General features: G+C 47.6%; 2 protein-coding genes across 3 annotated transcripts in view; both read right to left on the minus strand.

Annotated features, from left to right (window-relative positions):
- Nucleotides 1-1,025: 1,025 nt before the first annotated feature.
- Nucleotides 1,026-6,304, minus strand: SHISA2 (shisa family member 2). Its single transcript, XM_039718711.1, has 2 exons — nucleotides 6,034-6,304; nucleotides 1,026-3,922 (listed from the first exon to the last, which is right to left on the minus strand). Exons 1-2 carry the CDS (start codon nucleotides 6,287-6,289, stop codon nucleotides 3,369-3,371), a joined length of 810 nt encoding a protein of 269 aa, XP_039574645.1. The 5' UTR covers nucleotides 6,290-6,304; the 3' UTR covers nucleotides 1,026-3,368.
- An 8,131-nt stretch (nucleotides 6,305-14,435) lies between these two features.
- NUP58 (nucleoporin 58) overlaps nucleotides 14,436-17,215 on the minus strand; it is a 40,285-nt gene continuing 37,505 nt past the window's right edge. For both annotated transcript variants that reach the window (XM_039718395.1, XM_039718394.1), the window contains 2 exons: nucleotides 16,516-16,584; nucleotides 14,436-14,525 (listed from right to left, as the gene is read on the minus strand). In XM_039718395.1, coding sequence (XP_039574329.1) covers nucleotides 16,547-16,584 — 38 coding nt within the window. In that variant the 3' untranslated portion in view covers nucleotides 14,436-14,525; nucleotides 16,516-16,546. The remainder of the gene's footprint in view (nucleotides 14,526-16,515; nucleotides 16,585-17,215) is intronic.

Consider the following 17,215-nt stretch of genomic DNA (forward strand, 5'->3'; position numbering starts at 1 on the left):
GCTGTGCACACCAACTCCGGCACGGCACGGAAAGAAAACATCTGCCAAGGGCAAAGAAACTCCGCAGATAAAAACACAAGAAAAAGTTTTAACACAAATTGTTGGCCTCCCCTGCTGCGCGGTACTCGGCACCTCAGCACATCTGCTCCCAGCCATGGCTGACCCCCTCCTTCCCTGCCAGCTTTCTGCTTCCAGCCTTGCTACCTCACCTCCCCCAAACACCAGGAAGCTGTGGCATTTTGGAATGTGCTATGTAGAGCCTGACCAAGGCGATGTTTTTCCCAGACTGTTCTCCCCTACTTTTTAAAGTCATAAACATGCAGATCCAATAATCACCCAATTTCCTCTCCGTGCCCTTTAGGCTCCTCCAGCCACCCACCTGCCCACAGAGTGCAATGCCAGCATCTCCAGCAGCAAGAGGGAGCAAACACCAGGAAGGCAAAGTGGCCTCATCCCAGACTGAGCTTTGCCCCCTAGCACAACAGGGCTTTGGTTCTGGTCTCTTCTGAGGATAAGAGTTTGCTCTAGCAAGAAGGGTCCCCATGCAGAAGACAGTGGGGACAGCACAGTCACTGAGAGTTAAACACTCAAAATGCTCAGCTGGTAAATGTGAATCCAACTGAAACTAAAAGTCTCAGAAAATGCCATTTGCTGCAGAGTATTTGGCATTCTTTGAAAAGAGGGAGCTTGATGAGCCCACAGGCTCTGGCCCATCCTGCTCCCACCACTGCTGCCCAGCCACCCAAGAGGTGAGGGATCCCCAACTCAGCTGATGCTCAGATGCCATCTCCCTGCACCCCATCTCTCCAAACACATCCCCTCAGAACATGCCCCCCTGCAGCACCCTGTTCAGACATGTAAGTTGTTGGGTTTACTGTTGTTCTTTAAAAACACAGCAAAAAGTTCAAACTTTTGATTTTGCCAGTCTGCAGAGGGGGCTGGTCAGATGTTCTTTTGGAGACACAGGAAAGCAAAGCATTAACTAAAAAAATAAAAACCCTATGACAAAGCAAACAAAACCAAAGTCACACCATAAAGTATTTATTAAGAAACAAAGGGGGCTTTTTTCTTCAGTTGTAAGAAACACTTTAAAGCAAGTGCTCTTTCAGAGATTTAAAAGCTATATCAAATTGTAACATTGGTTTTACATTATTGTACATGACATTAAAAAAAACACCACATCTCACAAAATTCCTTTTATTAGAGCTCGGGTTTCTCTGCCTTCAGTTGTAAATTAATTTCTACAGACTTAAATTTAACTTATTCTTTTTTTTTTTTTTTTTAACAAGTAAACAATATACAAAGATTCACCTGAATTCCGTAGGTCAGAGGAGGTGTCCTTGCCAGGGCCTCTGCAAGGCAGGCAGTGGGGGGAGCTGACCTGGTTCACAGCTGGGCACGGGCACCTCCTGCTCCCGGGGAAGCACAGAGAGCTGTGCCTGATGCCAGCTCAGTGTGACCCCACTGCAACGTGGGCAGGTAGAAACCTACACCCCCAGAGAACACAGAGTGCAGGGGGTCCTTCAGAAGCCTGGCAGCACCCACTGCCCTGAAGATCCCCGAGTTGCGCAGCATCCGACACCTCCAGCAGCCGCCTTCCCAAAGACACCCAGCCTGGCTGGAGAGGAAGCCAGGTCTCACAAACCAATCTTTCTGTCCAGATCCTGCACACTGACTGGGAGATCACAGCCAGGAACAACAGATCTGGGATAAATTACCTATTCATTTCCCCGTGTCAGTGGCCAAACCATGGCTGCCTGCTGCAGACTGCCTGTGTGTGGCGTGTTTATGAGTAAACCACTGGGTTTGGCAATACATCTGCACCTTCTGTGTCATTTAAAAACAGACATACAAAACACAGCACCACAGTTATTGCTACATATTGATACAGCATCAGACAATAAGAAACCTGGTGTCACCACTGGTCTGGCTACAGTAATTGCTTGGGTTTTGCACAGGGCCTCAAGTCTTCTGCTGCACTGTTTTGGCTGAGGAGCAAATGGATGGAAATGCAGAGGCTACATTTTTTAAGAGACAAAACCAGCCTCACTTTGCTGCATTTGGGGTGATATAATTAGAATTATCTGATTGTTTGTTGCCTCTTCAACTGGAGAGGTGTTTTCCCCAGATGAAGCAAAGCAGGACAGAGCCAACAGCTCCAGTGTAAAGTGTCCCTCCTGTCTGCATCTCACCACCTCCATGACCCTCGTGACACCACAAGCACCTTTGCCCGGGCCTTTTTCCTTATTTTTAAATACAGCTGTGCCTCCCTAGTCCCCTGCCAAGGATAAAGAAGAAAAGCAGATGGATTTCAAACCTCCACCAACCCACTCACATCCCAGCTGGGTTCTGTGTAACACTCTCCCACTCCCACGGGGTAGAGCAGGGGACTCAGAATGGGCTCATGGGGACAAAATAGAGTCCATTTTCCTACAGGCAGACTCCAGTGCAAGCAGGCTTTGGGGCTGACACCTTTGTGGGCATTCACACGGGTTTCCTGTTTCATGGGAAGTGAGGTTAAATCAAGCATGTTTGGAATCACAGTCTGACCTTTCTCTGCCAAGGCAGGTTCAGTTCAGACACTGCCAGCTTTACCAAAAGCTTTGCTGAGTGTCACAAAGAGCAAGCACCTCATACTCTGGTTTTAGTAAAATATTAAAAAAGATAAAGTCTGTGCAAACCACTACTGGTCCTGACCTTGACACAAAACCAAATCAAGAAGGGTTTCAAGTGCACTGGAAAGAAGAGCAGAATAATTCACTCTTCCAATTCCAACATAATACAAGGAAAATTGGTCTTTGCAAGACCAAGCTTCTGGTGGCATTTCACCCCACAGCGGGTGTGTGTAAGAAGCCATGGTGGCTGGGCACAGAAGGATTGCACTGCTCGGCTCTCAGTTGTGATTGTCTGTAAAGCAATGGGAAATGTCATTACGGAGCTGGGAGCAGAGAGCTTTCTGAAGTACTGCGGTCTTGTACAGTGTAACAAAACTCTTCCTAGAATTAATTAGGCAAATATTTGTGACCATGTCATACCTGAAGGGCACTTTACGGCTCCGACATTTATCTCGTGAGTACAGTGATGTGAAATACATATGCATTTCCAGCATAATCCTTCGCCGCCGTAAATCACGCGCTGGAATGAGAGCGTATCTGGCAACGTTAATTCCGAGATATCATCCTTACAGTTCCTGGCAACAGACCCCGATGAAAATAAATGGTTTATAAACACTGTCTGACATGCATGAGCCTTTCAAAATTATTTACAAGTGGTGTTCTGGGAGCTTTGTTCCAAGGAAGTCTTTCTCCTCCGTTCAGTTCAGATATTAAAATTGGCTGGGTGGGGATGGGGAGGGGAGGGCGTCAGCACTACACAGTCACAGCCGGGTACATCTTCTGCTCGCTGTTGGTGTGTGGGAAGGGGGACTGGATCTGCCTGTAGCCGCTCTGCAGGCCGTCCAGGAAGGGGGGCACGGGGCTCAGCGGCATCGAGTCGTGCTGCATGGCGTAGCCCACGTACTGCGGGTGCAGGTACTGGCCCTGGTGCGGCACGATCTGCGTGGCCTGCTGGCAGTTCAGCACCGAGAAGTTCGTGGGCATGTTGACGTAGACATTATTCATGGTCCCTTCCGGCAGGCAGCAGTTGGTCTGGGACCTCGTTGGCGGAGCTCTGGCCCCCGAGTTGGCGCTGGAGCTGGAGCTGGCAGCCGTGCTCGACTGGCGGGACGAGGAGCCCCGGGAGGTGCTGGCACTTGGGATCATGGGGATCGTCTCCATCAGGCGGGTGCCCGCAGGGGCTCGACTCTGCTGGGGCTCCTGCTTGGGCCGCAGGCACCTGCAGCAGCAAGCTGCCACCAGCGACCCCAAGATGATGAAGGCGACAAATACAGATCCCACGATAAGGAACGGCACATAGATGGGCACTGCAACAGCAAGGAAAAAAACATTGTCACTGTGGGCCAAGGACTAACCTCAGCAGCTCCAGCAGAAATTCCCACTCATCCAAGCAGAGCCCACCTCCTCCCAGCACAGGTCAATACAAGCAGAGCTTTTTATACCAGAATGATGAAAAGGGCTGCTAAACCCAATGGCTTAAATTTTCCTCCTATTGCTGATGGTCTAGTTCACAGCAACCACTGCTCCACATTTCATCAAATCCTGTCTCCAATACACCCCACCAGAACAATCAGGCAGGATACAGCTGGGTTTGAACAGTGCCTTAGGGAGACACTTTGAAGCAGGACCCCTGCTGAGGGCTCAGGATCACGGGATAGTCAAACCCTGGTGCCACAGGACATCCCTCTCCATCGCCAGCCTGCTCTGGCTGTTGTCAGCCGGCTGGGGCAGGGTGACAGCCAGGCAAACAGACAGCAGTCACAGGGCCTCTGACACCTCACAACTCTGGGGATCAATGTCCACCCAGCCAGGCAAACAGACAGCAGTCACAGGGCCTCTGACACCTCACAACTCTGGGGACCAATGTTCTGCACTGCAGCCCTAGGTTCAGGGACAAACCACAGAGCAGGCAGTTCAGACAGCACCATGCTCCAAAGGGGCAGCATTCCTCCTTGTGAGGCCTAAGGATGGGACATCAGGGCAGGAGGACTGAGGGTGGGCAAGGGGTGGGAGCAGAAAGTATGGATGATGCTCATTGGTAGCATCAGGAGCCACCAAGGATGGTAAACATCATCCTTGGAAGAATCTGTGCTACAAGTACAGATTTCACAGAATACCCCTGAGTTGGAAAGGACCCACAAAAACCATTGAGTCCAACTCTTAAGTGAATGGCCCATAGAGGGATCAGAGCCACAATGGTGTTATACAAGCACCATGCTCTATGCTCTATCCAACTGAGATAATCCATTCTGCAGTGCCAGGGATAAAGCTTTTTTCTCTGCCTCAGTAAGAAATCTGCATGGATATATCAACAAATAACAAAGGGAAGGTGTCTCCCTTCAGTGCTTGTGAATGCTCTCAGCAACATGCCTGGAGTTCATAATTTCCACCAAAACCTGGCAGCTCCAAGACTTAGGCAGGGCTACGGATCCCTGCTTGACCCTGTCTGACCCTGCTGAGGCAGCCACTGCTAATGACCTGCAAGTTAATCAGTGCCAGCACAGGGCAATGGCTCCCAAACCTGCAAAGCAATAAATTTTAAATAAAAAAATTGCTACAAAAATGCATTGTTCTCAGAACTGCAAAGAGGCGGGGGGGGGTTTATCTGTCTGCTCAAGTCAGAATACTTCCTGGCACAGCTGGTTAGATGAAGGAGTTATAACCAAAAGGCCACTTTTCTTCCATCACTTTAGTACTTTTAAACAAAAGGCTGTAAAACATCATCTCCACTTCTGCGCTTGGCGCTACAGCAGCTCTCGAGCAGGTGCACGCACTTGCTCCACACTGTAATGTGCAAGTTTTCCAGGAGTAAATCTGTCCTAATTATAACATCACTTCGGGCTACTTCTCCTGCACTCAGCATGTGTGGATGGCAGCAAGGGTGCTGGGGAGCCACCGGGGCTTTTTTAAACAGCAGTAGAAAGACGAGTTTATCCTTGAAATTCAATCTTGTAAAACCAGTCCTAAGTGGGGATATCAGAGCTGAAAGAACATACACAATTACAGTGGGGACCAGCCAGAGTCCTTTTGAAATATCCTGTTACTTTTTCTGATCTGCTCATAGGGGTCGTCTCATTTTTCCTTGCCTTTTCAAAGGGGAGCTCAGCCACGGCTGAGGAGCCCGCTCAAAGCGGCGGCAGAGCCGTGCCAGGCCGAGCCGGCTGGCCCGGGACCCAGGGGAGGGCTGTCACCTGCTCGGACAGAGACGTGGCCGGGATTTCCAGCACTAAGGGCGGGAAAGGAGGCATTCAGCTGCGGCACTCCTCCCCGACTAAGAGCGGCCGGGCCGCCGAGTCCGTCCGTCCGTCCGTCCTGCCCCGCGACTCGACGGAGGGGAAACCGGCAGCAAGGGGGGAAGGGGCGGGCGAGAAGATCGCCGCAACCCCGCGAGGGCTCCCGCGGAGCCAGGCCGCCTCACCTGCCGCGCCGTCGGGGCCGTCCTTGCCGGGCCGGCCCGGCTCGCCGCCGCCCTGCCGCCGGTCGTTGTCGCAGGCGCCCTGGTCCAGGCGCGCCTCGGCGCTGGAGCAGCAGTACCGCAGGGCGCAGCTGCCGCAGCAGATGGTGGCGTCGCCGCCGTCGAAGCGCTCGGGGCACTGGAAGCCGTCCCGCCAGCCGCCCTGCCCGTCCAGCCAGCCGTGGCAGTACTCGCCGCTGGCCGCGGGTGCAGCGCGCATGCGCCCGCCCCGCCCCGCCCGACGGGGCGGTCCCGGGGCGCGGGCGGGGGCGCGGGGAGCGGGCGTCCCACACGGCCCCGGCACCCGAAACAGCCCGCGCCTCACGGGGGGCGCGGGGAGCGGGCGTCCCACACGGCCCCGGCACCCGAAACAGCCCCGCACCGCCACCCGAAACAGCCCGTGCCTCACGACTTCTTACATGTCAGTGCCGGGCACAAGGATGCACCTTCAGCTGCTGAAGTGTCAGGAAAGTCTGTGGTTTCTCGTTCCCTGTGAGACAGCTGTCGTGACGCCAAGCACAACTCTGACTTACAATGCATTGCATCAAGTAAAAAAATACTTCTTATTTTAAGAAAAAGGCACAAACACGAAAGCTCTGATAAGTGGCACTAATTTTAAATTCCGCTGTAAAGGCAAATCACTGGGAGGAAGGTGACTGCAAAGTTGTGTGCGGGCACAAGGATGCACCTTCAGCTGCTGAAGTGTCAGGAAAGTCTGTGGTTTCTCGTTCCCTGTGAGACAGCTGTCGTGACGCCAAGCACAACTCTGACTTACAATGCATTACATCAAGTAAAAAAATACTTCTTATTTTAAGAAAAAGGCACAAACACGAAAGCTCTGATAAGTGGCACTGGTTCTAAATTCCGCTGTAAAGGGAGGAAGGTGACTGCAAAGTTGTGTATTTCTCTCATTCCTTCAAGCTTTTCTTCTTCAATTTAGTTATTGTCCTTCTCCCTCCATCTTCATCCCCTCTTTTGTTCTCATTTCAGCCAGTGTTTGACAGCTACGGGCTCTCACTGAACGGCTGCTCTGGAGCCCCAGATTCTGGTCAAATCGGGGAGCCGGGAAATGCATTCCGGCCCCTCAGCTTCGCTGCTGCTCCCAGTGAGTTCTTCTCCAGCCGTGGCCCTTCTCCAGCGCAGCCCAGGGCCGGGGCCGTGCTGCTGCGAGGGCAGGGTGAGAGGTGGTCCCACGCACCTCAAGCCTTACCTGCCTCAGAAAGGATTAGCAAACGGAGCAGCTAACCTTTGGAAAAGTTTGCTTACCAAGATGGAAATGGGGCTGCAGCACGACAGGTTTTCCATCACCCAGTCAGTCCAGCTGGGTGAATGAGAAAAAACTGGCAGTGATTCAGCCGGTGGGGTCTGAGGTGCTCCATCTCAAAACCTGAGCGGCAGCTCCCCAGAGCCCACGAGGAGCCCACCCCAGACAGTCCTGGACAGTGACAGATTTCATACACTCATCGGCCCTTCTCCAGCCCAGCCCAGGGCCGGGGCCGTGCTGCTGCGAGGGCAGGGTGAGAGGTGGTCCCACGCACCTCAAGCCTTACCTGCCTCAGAAAGGATTAGCAAACGGAGCAGCTAACCTTTGGAAAAGTTTGCTTACCAAGATGGAAATGGGGCTGCAGCACGACAGGTTTTCCATCACCCAGTCAGTCCAGCTGGGTGAATGAGAAAAAACTGGCAGTGATTCAGCCGGTGGGGTCTGAGATGCTCCATCTCAAAACCTGAGCTGCAGCTCGCCAGAGCTGTCAGCTCCAGCACGAGGAGCCCACCCCAGACAGTCCTGGACAGTGACAGATTTTGTACACTCATCCCACATCCCCCACAGCACCCATTGCTCAAGACAGCCCCATCAGCGACGGGGCACAGGGAGGGAAGCGGATTGATTGCCTGGGGAAGGAATTAGAACCATGAGCTCCTGCCAGTGACCTGTCTTTGGATGTCTGGCAGCCACAAGTGACAGCACAGCAGCTGTTAAATCCCTACATTCACAGAGGTCTTCCTACGAGATCATTTTCCTTAAATCTGGGTTAGACACACATTTTCGTAATAAGAAAAGCAGCTTCTTGATTCTTTTATACGTGGCAAGCAAAATGCTTTCCCAGTCCCATCCTTTGAGTTGATGGTTCACTGATACTCAGTAAGGTGGTTCTCTTTCAATAGCAAAACCAGACTATGAGAAGAGACGCAGAAAGCAGACTATCTAATCTAATCTAATCTTTACTCCAAGTTAGGAGTCTTGATCATAACAAAATACCAGCACCAGATCCCCTGCAGAGATTATCTGTAACAGGTACTTTATATATTCAAGCTCAGGATTTGTCTCCACTTGCCTGGATAACAGCAGAGATAATAGTGTACCTCATTATGCTTTTGTGAAACTTAAAACATTTGGCACTTTGCAAAATGCTTTAGATCCTATTTAGCAATAGACTAATTAGTGGAGTTTGGGGTGTTTTTTTTTCACTGTCTTTACAAGCTGATCAGGTAATATCCCTGTGATTTAAATTTAAAAGCACGCAAAAATCCAGAACCAAAATATGTGGAAACACAGAAATATAGCAAGTCTTTCCTACTCTGTGACTTTTTCACTTGCTTTTTCCATGTCAAGAAATCTCCTCATATTAGTTCAATCTATTTCAATGTAAAATAAACCTGTCCCAGATTTTGTAGGACACCAAACACATCACATCCCATCCAACTAAGCATAGTGCAGCTTTTAGATATAATTAAAATAACGTATAGATGGCAGAGTGGGAAAAGATTTTTAAAGCCTAAATGATCACATAGTCTACAAATCTCTATTATCTGCTTAAACTTCCTTTTAATTTTTTTTTTCTACAAGTCTCTGAATTTGTAATACTACTACCAGGTACAGTTTTCGGAGGCCTGAGGGTCAGTAGAAATGTTCTTTGTCATTTTCCAGCCAAATGCATGATCTCAGGAAAGCAAATAAAATGTTTTATTTTGGGAATTTGTAGAACTCACCTGCTGTTCTGCTAGTCCTGAAAAACTGTCTCTCTTAGAGCAGTGAAAATAAGACTTAAAAGCACTTCTGCTAGTTTTCTGAAACACGTGAAGTGCATTTTCCACAAAATGTTTAACACTCGGAGCTGCAAACTGCCTGTGCAGCAGTGTAGGGGCTGAGTCCATCGGCAGCAAATGCAGCATCTACAGGACCCAACATCCAGCTGTGGCACTGGCAGTGTGAGAGCAGTACCTGCACCCCTGCATGCCTGGGCACAGAGCTGTGGCACAGCTGCCTGTGCCACTGTCCAGCCTGGATCCATCCCTGGAGGCAGAGCTGCTGTGGGATAATGGCCACGATATGTTTAAGGGTCTCTCTAACACCAATATCTGCTTACCTTGTAAATTCACTCAGCCACTGCATTGACAGGCATTCTCCTTATTGTAACAAGGGCATTTTTGCCATCTCTCTCCAGCTGTCTCTCCCCATATTACAGTCTCTCTCCAGATGGAAATTTTTCAAAAGTATTTATTTCAGAGCATGGTGCTTTGCTTTCCTAGGGCTGGTATGCCTCATGTGCTGAAGTTCTTCACAAATACACCAGCTCCTACTTCAAAAAAGACAACAGAAACAAGAAAGGCACGAAAAGAGAGATAATACAAAAGAACATCTCTCATTCTGAACAGCTCCCAGTTCAAGAGAGGGGAAAATGAGGACACCCCACCTTGGGTCTGAGCTGCTGAGCATTCACAGCAAGGTACCACAAACATTTGTCAGGGCTAGCACACATTGGACAGGAAGGAAAGAAGAAAAAGGACAACTAAGTGGAAACCATAACAATAAGTAAGAAACAACAGTTGCTATCCTCCCATTTGGGTCTCTATCCTACAAATTCTCCAAGAAAACACAGCAACACAGACCTCTCACCTTATTCTGTATCTCTGTCTGTTTTGGTTGGAGTCTCTCCTAGGGCTAGGAAAAGGAAAACCCTGCGACACAACTCTCCAAGCTGCCGTGAGCTTCGGTGGCTGTGTAAGTGGTTAGGGATGTTTTGTTTTCCCTATGGTATTTTCAACCCATGCTGTTGTAGCTTGTCACATTCCTTTGATGTTGAGAGACCACAAAACTGGCAGCAAATCCTATTCTCTTTCTTTTTGACCCATTGGTGATAAAGTTTAGATGGCAGATGGATACTGTCTTCTTTTCCCCTTTGGAATTTCCAGTTTCATTCTTGATGGTCTTGTCACTTGGGTGCAAGTGAGATTATCTGCTTTCCACTGCCCAGCCCTGGATGCCAAACAGGCATATATGTACTTTCCCATTTCATTTAGCTCACATACCTACTGTTACATCATTACTGTCAAACAATTTTGCAACCTTATCAGGAAACTTGAAAATCTGGATTCTGGAATTACTTTGGCTCTACTGTTGTGTCCACTGCATTGCAGATCAGAACTGTAAACTAAACATAGCCTGAAGTCTTCAGCTAGAACTCATATCATTGTACTATTGTTTAGATGACTTGACATGTAAAAGTCAGGCCATGCTTACCAAAAGAGATGGATTTTATTGCTTTTTGTACACTTCAACAAAAGAGATTCCTCTTCCTGGTAACACAAAATAAAGGAATTCATTCTGATCATGCAGGGGGTTAGTTAGTTTTAAAACAGGTTGCTTTATTGCTTGTAGGGTTTTTTAACTTAGAAACAAATCACCTTGGAGTTGAAATCCCTGCATCTTGTCCATTTATCCCAGCAAGTCACTTCTCAGGCAAAACTATGTTTCCTGCTGCTAAAGTAATGCCTTGCTGCCCCCATGTGAAGTTAGTGAGAAAGGTAGCATGACTGAAACTCCACTGTGGAGTTTGTATGGAGAACTGTTGAATTTGAGATTGCAATCCGCACTGCCAGGTTATACCAACACAATTTCCCAGGTGAGGATAGTTACCAGAACATATGAGCTTACCTTGGTAGCCATTACTTTTCTTCCCAACCTGGTTATTAGGTACCTTTTACACTAGTGTACTGTGGCAAGTATAATTTAAACACCATCAGTACATTTAAGGGTGGAAACAGCCACTCCAATTGTGGCATTGGTTGCATAAGCTGGACTGGTTTTTATTTCTGCTTAGGGAACATATTTAATATCTACATTTTCAAATACACGTGTACTCATACCAAAAGGCTTTCTTTTATTGGCTCTCATTTCCTGGAGCATAATTAGATCAAGATGACCCAAGGGAATTAAAAAAAAAAAACCCGGTCACAGAATGAGGCAAAGGACTGTAAAAATAGCTTTGAAAGAAGGGATACGAAGCTAGCACACTCCTCGGGGGCCGGGCTGTGAATCTGCAGTGGCTGCACCGGCACCGAGCGCACCAGGAGGCACAGCTCCGCTCCTGCTGCGAGCGCTCGCTCAGCACACGCCGCAGTGACAGCGGCAATCAGCGCTGGCACCACCTTATCGCAGCCGGCACAGACACCTCCCGTATCGCCCGTCTGGCTCCAAAATGCACCGCTGTCCTGATAACGGGGCTGGGGCATGCAGGGAAGGGAGGTGAGCGGGTGACAGTGCCTCCGAGTGCTGGGGGACATTTCCCTACACATTCACGAGTGCAGGAGCAGGCTGTCACTCAGAAAACGTCCCCCGGTTTCAACACAGCGCAGTCGGAGCAGAGCTTTAGGGAGCTTGTTAGCGTTGTCCAACTACCCAGACAGCCTTGATTAATACAAATGTCAGGTTCTTCTCCCTCGAGTCTTAGTGCATTGATTTTTGGAGCTTCCACTTGCTGCAGACACAACACATTGCTGTACAATATACAAAAGCCCAGATACAAAGCTGATGTGCACAGCTTCGAATTGAAAGGGATGCTGTTTCCTAATTGATTTATTACTTCTGCTCCAACCAACCACTCCAGCCACTAGCAAGCAAAGGAAAGAATTTTAGTCTTTTTTTTTTTCCACTCCACAGACAAAAACCAGAGGAAGACATACTTGTGGACTAAATCCATCATCCCACTGTCTGCCCTCACAGTATGGCTGGCCAATTTGACAAGGCATCGTTATTAGAAAGTTATTTAAACTAAAAAAAACACAAAACCCCAGGAAAGTACAGGAATTTTCCACATTCACACTTCAGTTTATGCCATGTAGAGCACACAAAGCATGAGCATTTTATCAAATGCAGGAAAAGAAAACTAAGGATATTTAAAACCAGAAATTTACTGTTCTTTATCTCCTAGTGCCTTAGTGCAAGACAAGGATTTGTGCACCATACAGCAGAAATAGCATCACCACATAGCTGTTGCCTTTTATTGCACTTTTTGCCTGTGCAGTGAAGTCAGTGAGTTCCAGCAAGAAAAAAAGGCACTTCTTCTCAACAGTCTTAGTGCACCATGTGCACCATACAGCAGAAATAGCATCACCACATAGCTGTTGCCTTTTATTGCACTTTTTGCCTGTGCAGTGAAGTCAGTGAGGTTCCAGCAAGAAAAAAAAGCACTTCTCAACAGGTCTTAGTGCACCTAAATTTGCAGTTTGGGGGTTAATATAGGGATTATTACTGCAAGACAGGCAAGAAGCAGCAACTTGTTGTGGAAAATTAACAATATTTATGAGAATATTTTCTAGATCAGAACATTTTTTACACTGCTTAGAAAAGAAGTAAAGACGACTGTATTTGCTTGAATTGTTATTTTACTCAACAATTATATAGCCTGGCGAAGAGGCTTTGGAATTTTGCCCTTCCCTCCACCTCCCAAGGCTAACTTTAAGTGATATATCCAGCACTCTGCAGCAGTGTTAGGTTTTTTATGTTACCATTTCTGTCACTGGTGGACTGGTATCACCATCCATCTATCTGAGACCAGGATCTTACCCCCATATCTCTTCTGCCCCTCTATTTTCCAGCAGCTCCAAAGCCTGGCAAGTCCTGATGCCACCCCAGCGTGGGTATCACCATGACAGAGCAACAAGCACCAGCTGCTGCAGTACTAGAAATAAGCCATGGGGAGAGGTGATGATGAAGGTGACAAATCTGAAGTGTAAAATAACAAACTACTCAGAGGAGCATTTCTAGCTAAATATTTTTACTAAGTATAAATTGAACCTAAAATGCCTTTGTATTAGACCTGCATCTCCACTGCATTAAATTTCGACAAGCTGCCACAGTCTTCCTGCAGTTCCAGCCTCTTTTTCACGTCCCCAGTACAAGTGTGAGGTTGCTATTGGCACTGACAGCATCATCACACCCAAAGCTAACATAAGCAATGTTAAAAGCTTTCCCTCTTTGGTCTCAGAGCAGTGTCCAGCACCAACTTCTCTTTGCCACCACAGGATCAGGTAAGAGCTTTGCTCTGTGGTCCATACCACACAAGCTTAGCTAGCAGCCAAAGGTCTCCCTGTCCCTGGGAATAAGGCTTGCTTCTGGCTTGGCTGCTGGAGGTATGTGAACATCTGCCTGTTCCTTAGTCAGCAACTAAATAAAACAAGATAAAAGACAATTCCTATTTGAGACCGATATAATGTGAATTACTAAGACTGGTTTCCATGGCATTAAGGCTGGCACCTTCCTTATCACTTCTGTCCATTCACTTTGTCTGACCCAGGGCTAAATTAGAACCCCGTAGTTGTTAAAGGAGGCAAAGCTCTGGAGAGCTGTGCCACACACAGCTCCACCAAACACAGGCAGCACTGTGGTAACATACAGGTATGCTCACCATCACTCCTCTGAACATTGTCACAAATGTTTAGTGAGATGGTCATGTCCCCACACTACTAACTGCTCGCTGCCATTGCTTCCATTTAGCATTTGGGCTCACTCACTGCAAACTGGACTTTTTTTTCCTAGTAAGGACACCTTTGTCACATTGATGTTACCTTATCCCCAGACAGAACCACAGTGAAAGTGTTTATGGTCAAAGGTTGGATTCCTTTTATGTGTATGTTAATAAATAAATATGGGTAGCTCAAATGCTAACACCATTACCGGGATGAGAAGGTTTAGGTAGCTTCTACTTAGGTACTTAACCTTGGAGTTAATAACTACCCAACTCTACACAGCTTGTGCATACTTTTCCCCCCAAGGTTTCACTCAATTCGAAGTCTACTTAAGCTGCCTGTCACCATTTTTTCCCTCATGAGAATTTATCCCCTTCTCCCCTTAATAAGAGGACATGGTATTTTTCACATTTCATATAATAAAGTCTAATTTTGAATCCTTGTTTGAATATTCATCAAGTGTGTGTTTCTTTCCTTTTTTAGTAGAGCACAGTGACTCATCAAAACCTCATCCTCCTAGCTTTCTTTTGTGGCCAGGATGATCATAACCCCAGAAGCATATCCTGTTACCACAAAGTGCCATATTAAATGCACAGACAGGAGCTATATGCCAGCTTCTAATCAGAACTTTAATTTGGAAGCAATTACACGACTTTCTAATAAACTGCTGTCTCGCTGGTACCCAAGCACACGCCGTATAGTGATCCCTGTATCAAAGAGAGAAGAAAAAAAGATAAATCCATCAGTCTAGAAAACATTAACTGAACATACCTATCTTTTGCCTCTTCAGCTTTTGACCTATTTAGGACAGGACTATGTATTCCAAGTTTTCCATACAACTGTTCAACAGAAATGACCCATTATCCTGGTGGGGGCTGATTCATACTCAAACAAAAGGGAAATCAAACCAGAAGCTCTTCTAGTTTGTAGAAGCTTCCAAACTTAATTATAACCTGCTCATAATAAGCTAGAATTGCCTTACTTCTAAAGCGTGAGAAAACAGAAAACAAAGCTAATGAAACATGCAGCTTACTCACCTCCTCACTGTGGCATTTAACAGCAGCCATGGGTTATAAAGATTAAATTCCTGAGGCGGAGTGAAAAAAGCATTAAGTAATAAACCTCCTAGCAACAGGAGTCAAATGAGTCAGAAGGATTATTCAAATATTGAAGTTCAACAAAATTCTACTGCCTTAAAAAAAAAGTGTGCCAGAAAATGTTTACAACAAGGAAACAAAGGGTGACATACCTTGTCACAGAACTGTTTAGATTGAAAAGACCAAGTCTGACCATTAACCTAGCCACTAACTTCTGTCCCTAAGTAGTAAGCCCACATTGTTTCTGAACACTTCCAGGCATAGTGACTCCACCACTTTTCTAGGCAGCCTGTTCCAGTGCTTGACAACAAGCCTTTCAGTTAAGAATTTTTCCCCAATATCCAAACTAAACCTGCCCTAAGACAACCTGAGGCCATTTCCTCTTTTCTGTCACTTGTTGACTGGGAGAAGAGACTTGACACACACCAGGCTGCACCCTCCTGTCAGGCAGCTGCAGAGAGTGATGAGGTCCCCCTGAGCCTCCTTTTCTCCAGGCTGAACACCCCCAGCTCCCTCAGCTGCTCCTCACAGCACTTGTGCTCCAGACCCTTCCCCAGCTCCGTTGCCCTTCCCTGGACACGCTCCAGCCCCTCCATGTCTTTCCTGCAGTGAGGGGCCCAGAGCTGAGCACAGGATTGGAGCTGTGGCCTCAGCAGTGCTGGGTACAGGGGGACGGTCACTGCCCTGCCCCTGCTGACAACGCTACTGCTGATACAAATGCACCTGTCCAAGCCATGAGTAGCCAGTTTCTCCAGGAGGACATTGTGGGAGAACGAGTCAAAGGCTTTACAATAGTCCAAGCAGAAAACATACACAACCTTTCCCTCATCCACTGAGCTTGTCACCTTGTCACAGAAGGAGATCAGGTTGGTCAAGCAGGACCTGCCCTTCATAACCCCACCTGCTGGCTGGGCCTGATCCCTTGGTTGTCCTGCACATGCCACATGAGAGCACTTCAGATGATTTGCTCCATGACCTTCCCCAACACTGAGATTGTGCTGACAGGCCTGTAGTTCCTTGGATCTTCCTTCTGACCCTTCTTGCAGACAGGTGTCCCATTTGACCTCCATTCAACCAGGACCTCCCTGGTTAGCTGGGACCGCTGGTAAACAACTGAAAGTAGCTCAGCCAGGTCTTCCACCAGCTCTTCCAGTATCCTTGGGTGGACCCCATCCAGCCCCACAGACTTGCAGCTCTTTAAGTGGCACAGCAGGTCTCTGACCATTTCACTGCATGTGCTGCGTGACAGCTACTCCCACAGGGGTCCTGCGGTGGCAGTACGTAACTGGCAGCCTCCTGCCACCTGATGAACATTCAACATTGAGCTCAGAAAAAATGATCCTGAATGGAATCGTGCCATTCACAGCAGTAAGCCCTGTGCCTTACATCCCCTCACCTCTCCCCACACTCCATCCCCATCATACCTCCATCTCCTTTGAAGGAACCTACCAGTTGAGTGGAGATGGAACGTCACAGCTGTGCTGGAGCTCCATGGACTTCTCACAGTGGGTAACCACAGTCTTCCCAAGCTGCTGCAGGCATCAACTCCATGTCATGCCCCTCCCCAAACCCAGCTGCCCATTTCCACAAGACTCCATACCAGTCAATGCCCGTGATACTTTAACCATCCATCAGTGTCTGGAGACAGCAGCCACAGCGCTGGAAGGTACTGAATAGGAGGGAAGAGAGTAACAGCCTGACAGCACAATCCCAGCAGTTAGTCCCAAAACTACATAATTTATTGCTGAACATTTTTGCAGAGATAGTTTTTTGTTCTTAGAAATTGTAAAAAGTTTTAGGAAAACAAACTTTTCATAGAGCATAAGGCATTTATGGTCTGATGGATACTCTTAATTTCTCATTAAGAATCTAGAAGGTACTTCTGCTGACATATTCCAAGTATAACCAGTAACATAATTGAGCTGACATGAATGGTTGGATTATTTCTATTCTCCTCATGAGTAGTGGAGTGAAAATAACTAAAGAATTACCACTGACATCAAACAGGGGGGAGAAAGGCCACAAAAGCTGTATTCTTGAACCTTATTTCAATTTTTAAAAAAATGATGCTATAAATGCAATCATGATCCAAAATGCAGTTATGTTAGGAACATGTAGATGGAGGGACTGTAGCTGAATTTGGATTTTTTGTAGTGAGGAAGATGCATAAACTCTGACCCGCTCCACCTTATTTCAATCTCCAATCTCTCACAATCCACAAGAAAGACGTAGCTAAGTGTAGTATCTACCTAACTGATTTGACAGAAACAGAAGCACACACAAGCACAAAGAAATTCTGG

The sequence above is a fragment of the Passer montanus genome, unplaced genomic scaffold, assembly GCF_014805655.1.
Source record: "Passer montanus isolate IOZ18808 unplaced genomic scaffold, ASM1480565v1 scaffold4, whole genome shotgun sequence".
NCBI lineage: Eukaryota > Metazoa > Chordata > Aves > Passeriformes > Passeridae > Passer > Passer montanus.

What these genes read in the sequence shown, in the direction of transcription:
- SHISA2 (XM_039718711.1), bottom strand. Translation starts at nt 6,289, where the DNA reads ATGCGCGCTGCACCCGCGGCCAGCGGCGAGTACTGCCACGGCTGGCTG. An exon ending in CGGCCCCGACGGCGCGGCAG is followed by an intron (nt 3,923 to 6,033) that starts GTGAGGCGGCCT and finishes TTGCTGTTGCAG; the next exon opens with TGCCCATCTATGTGCCGTTC.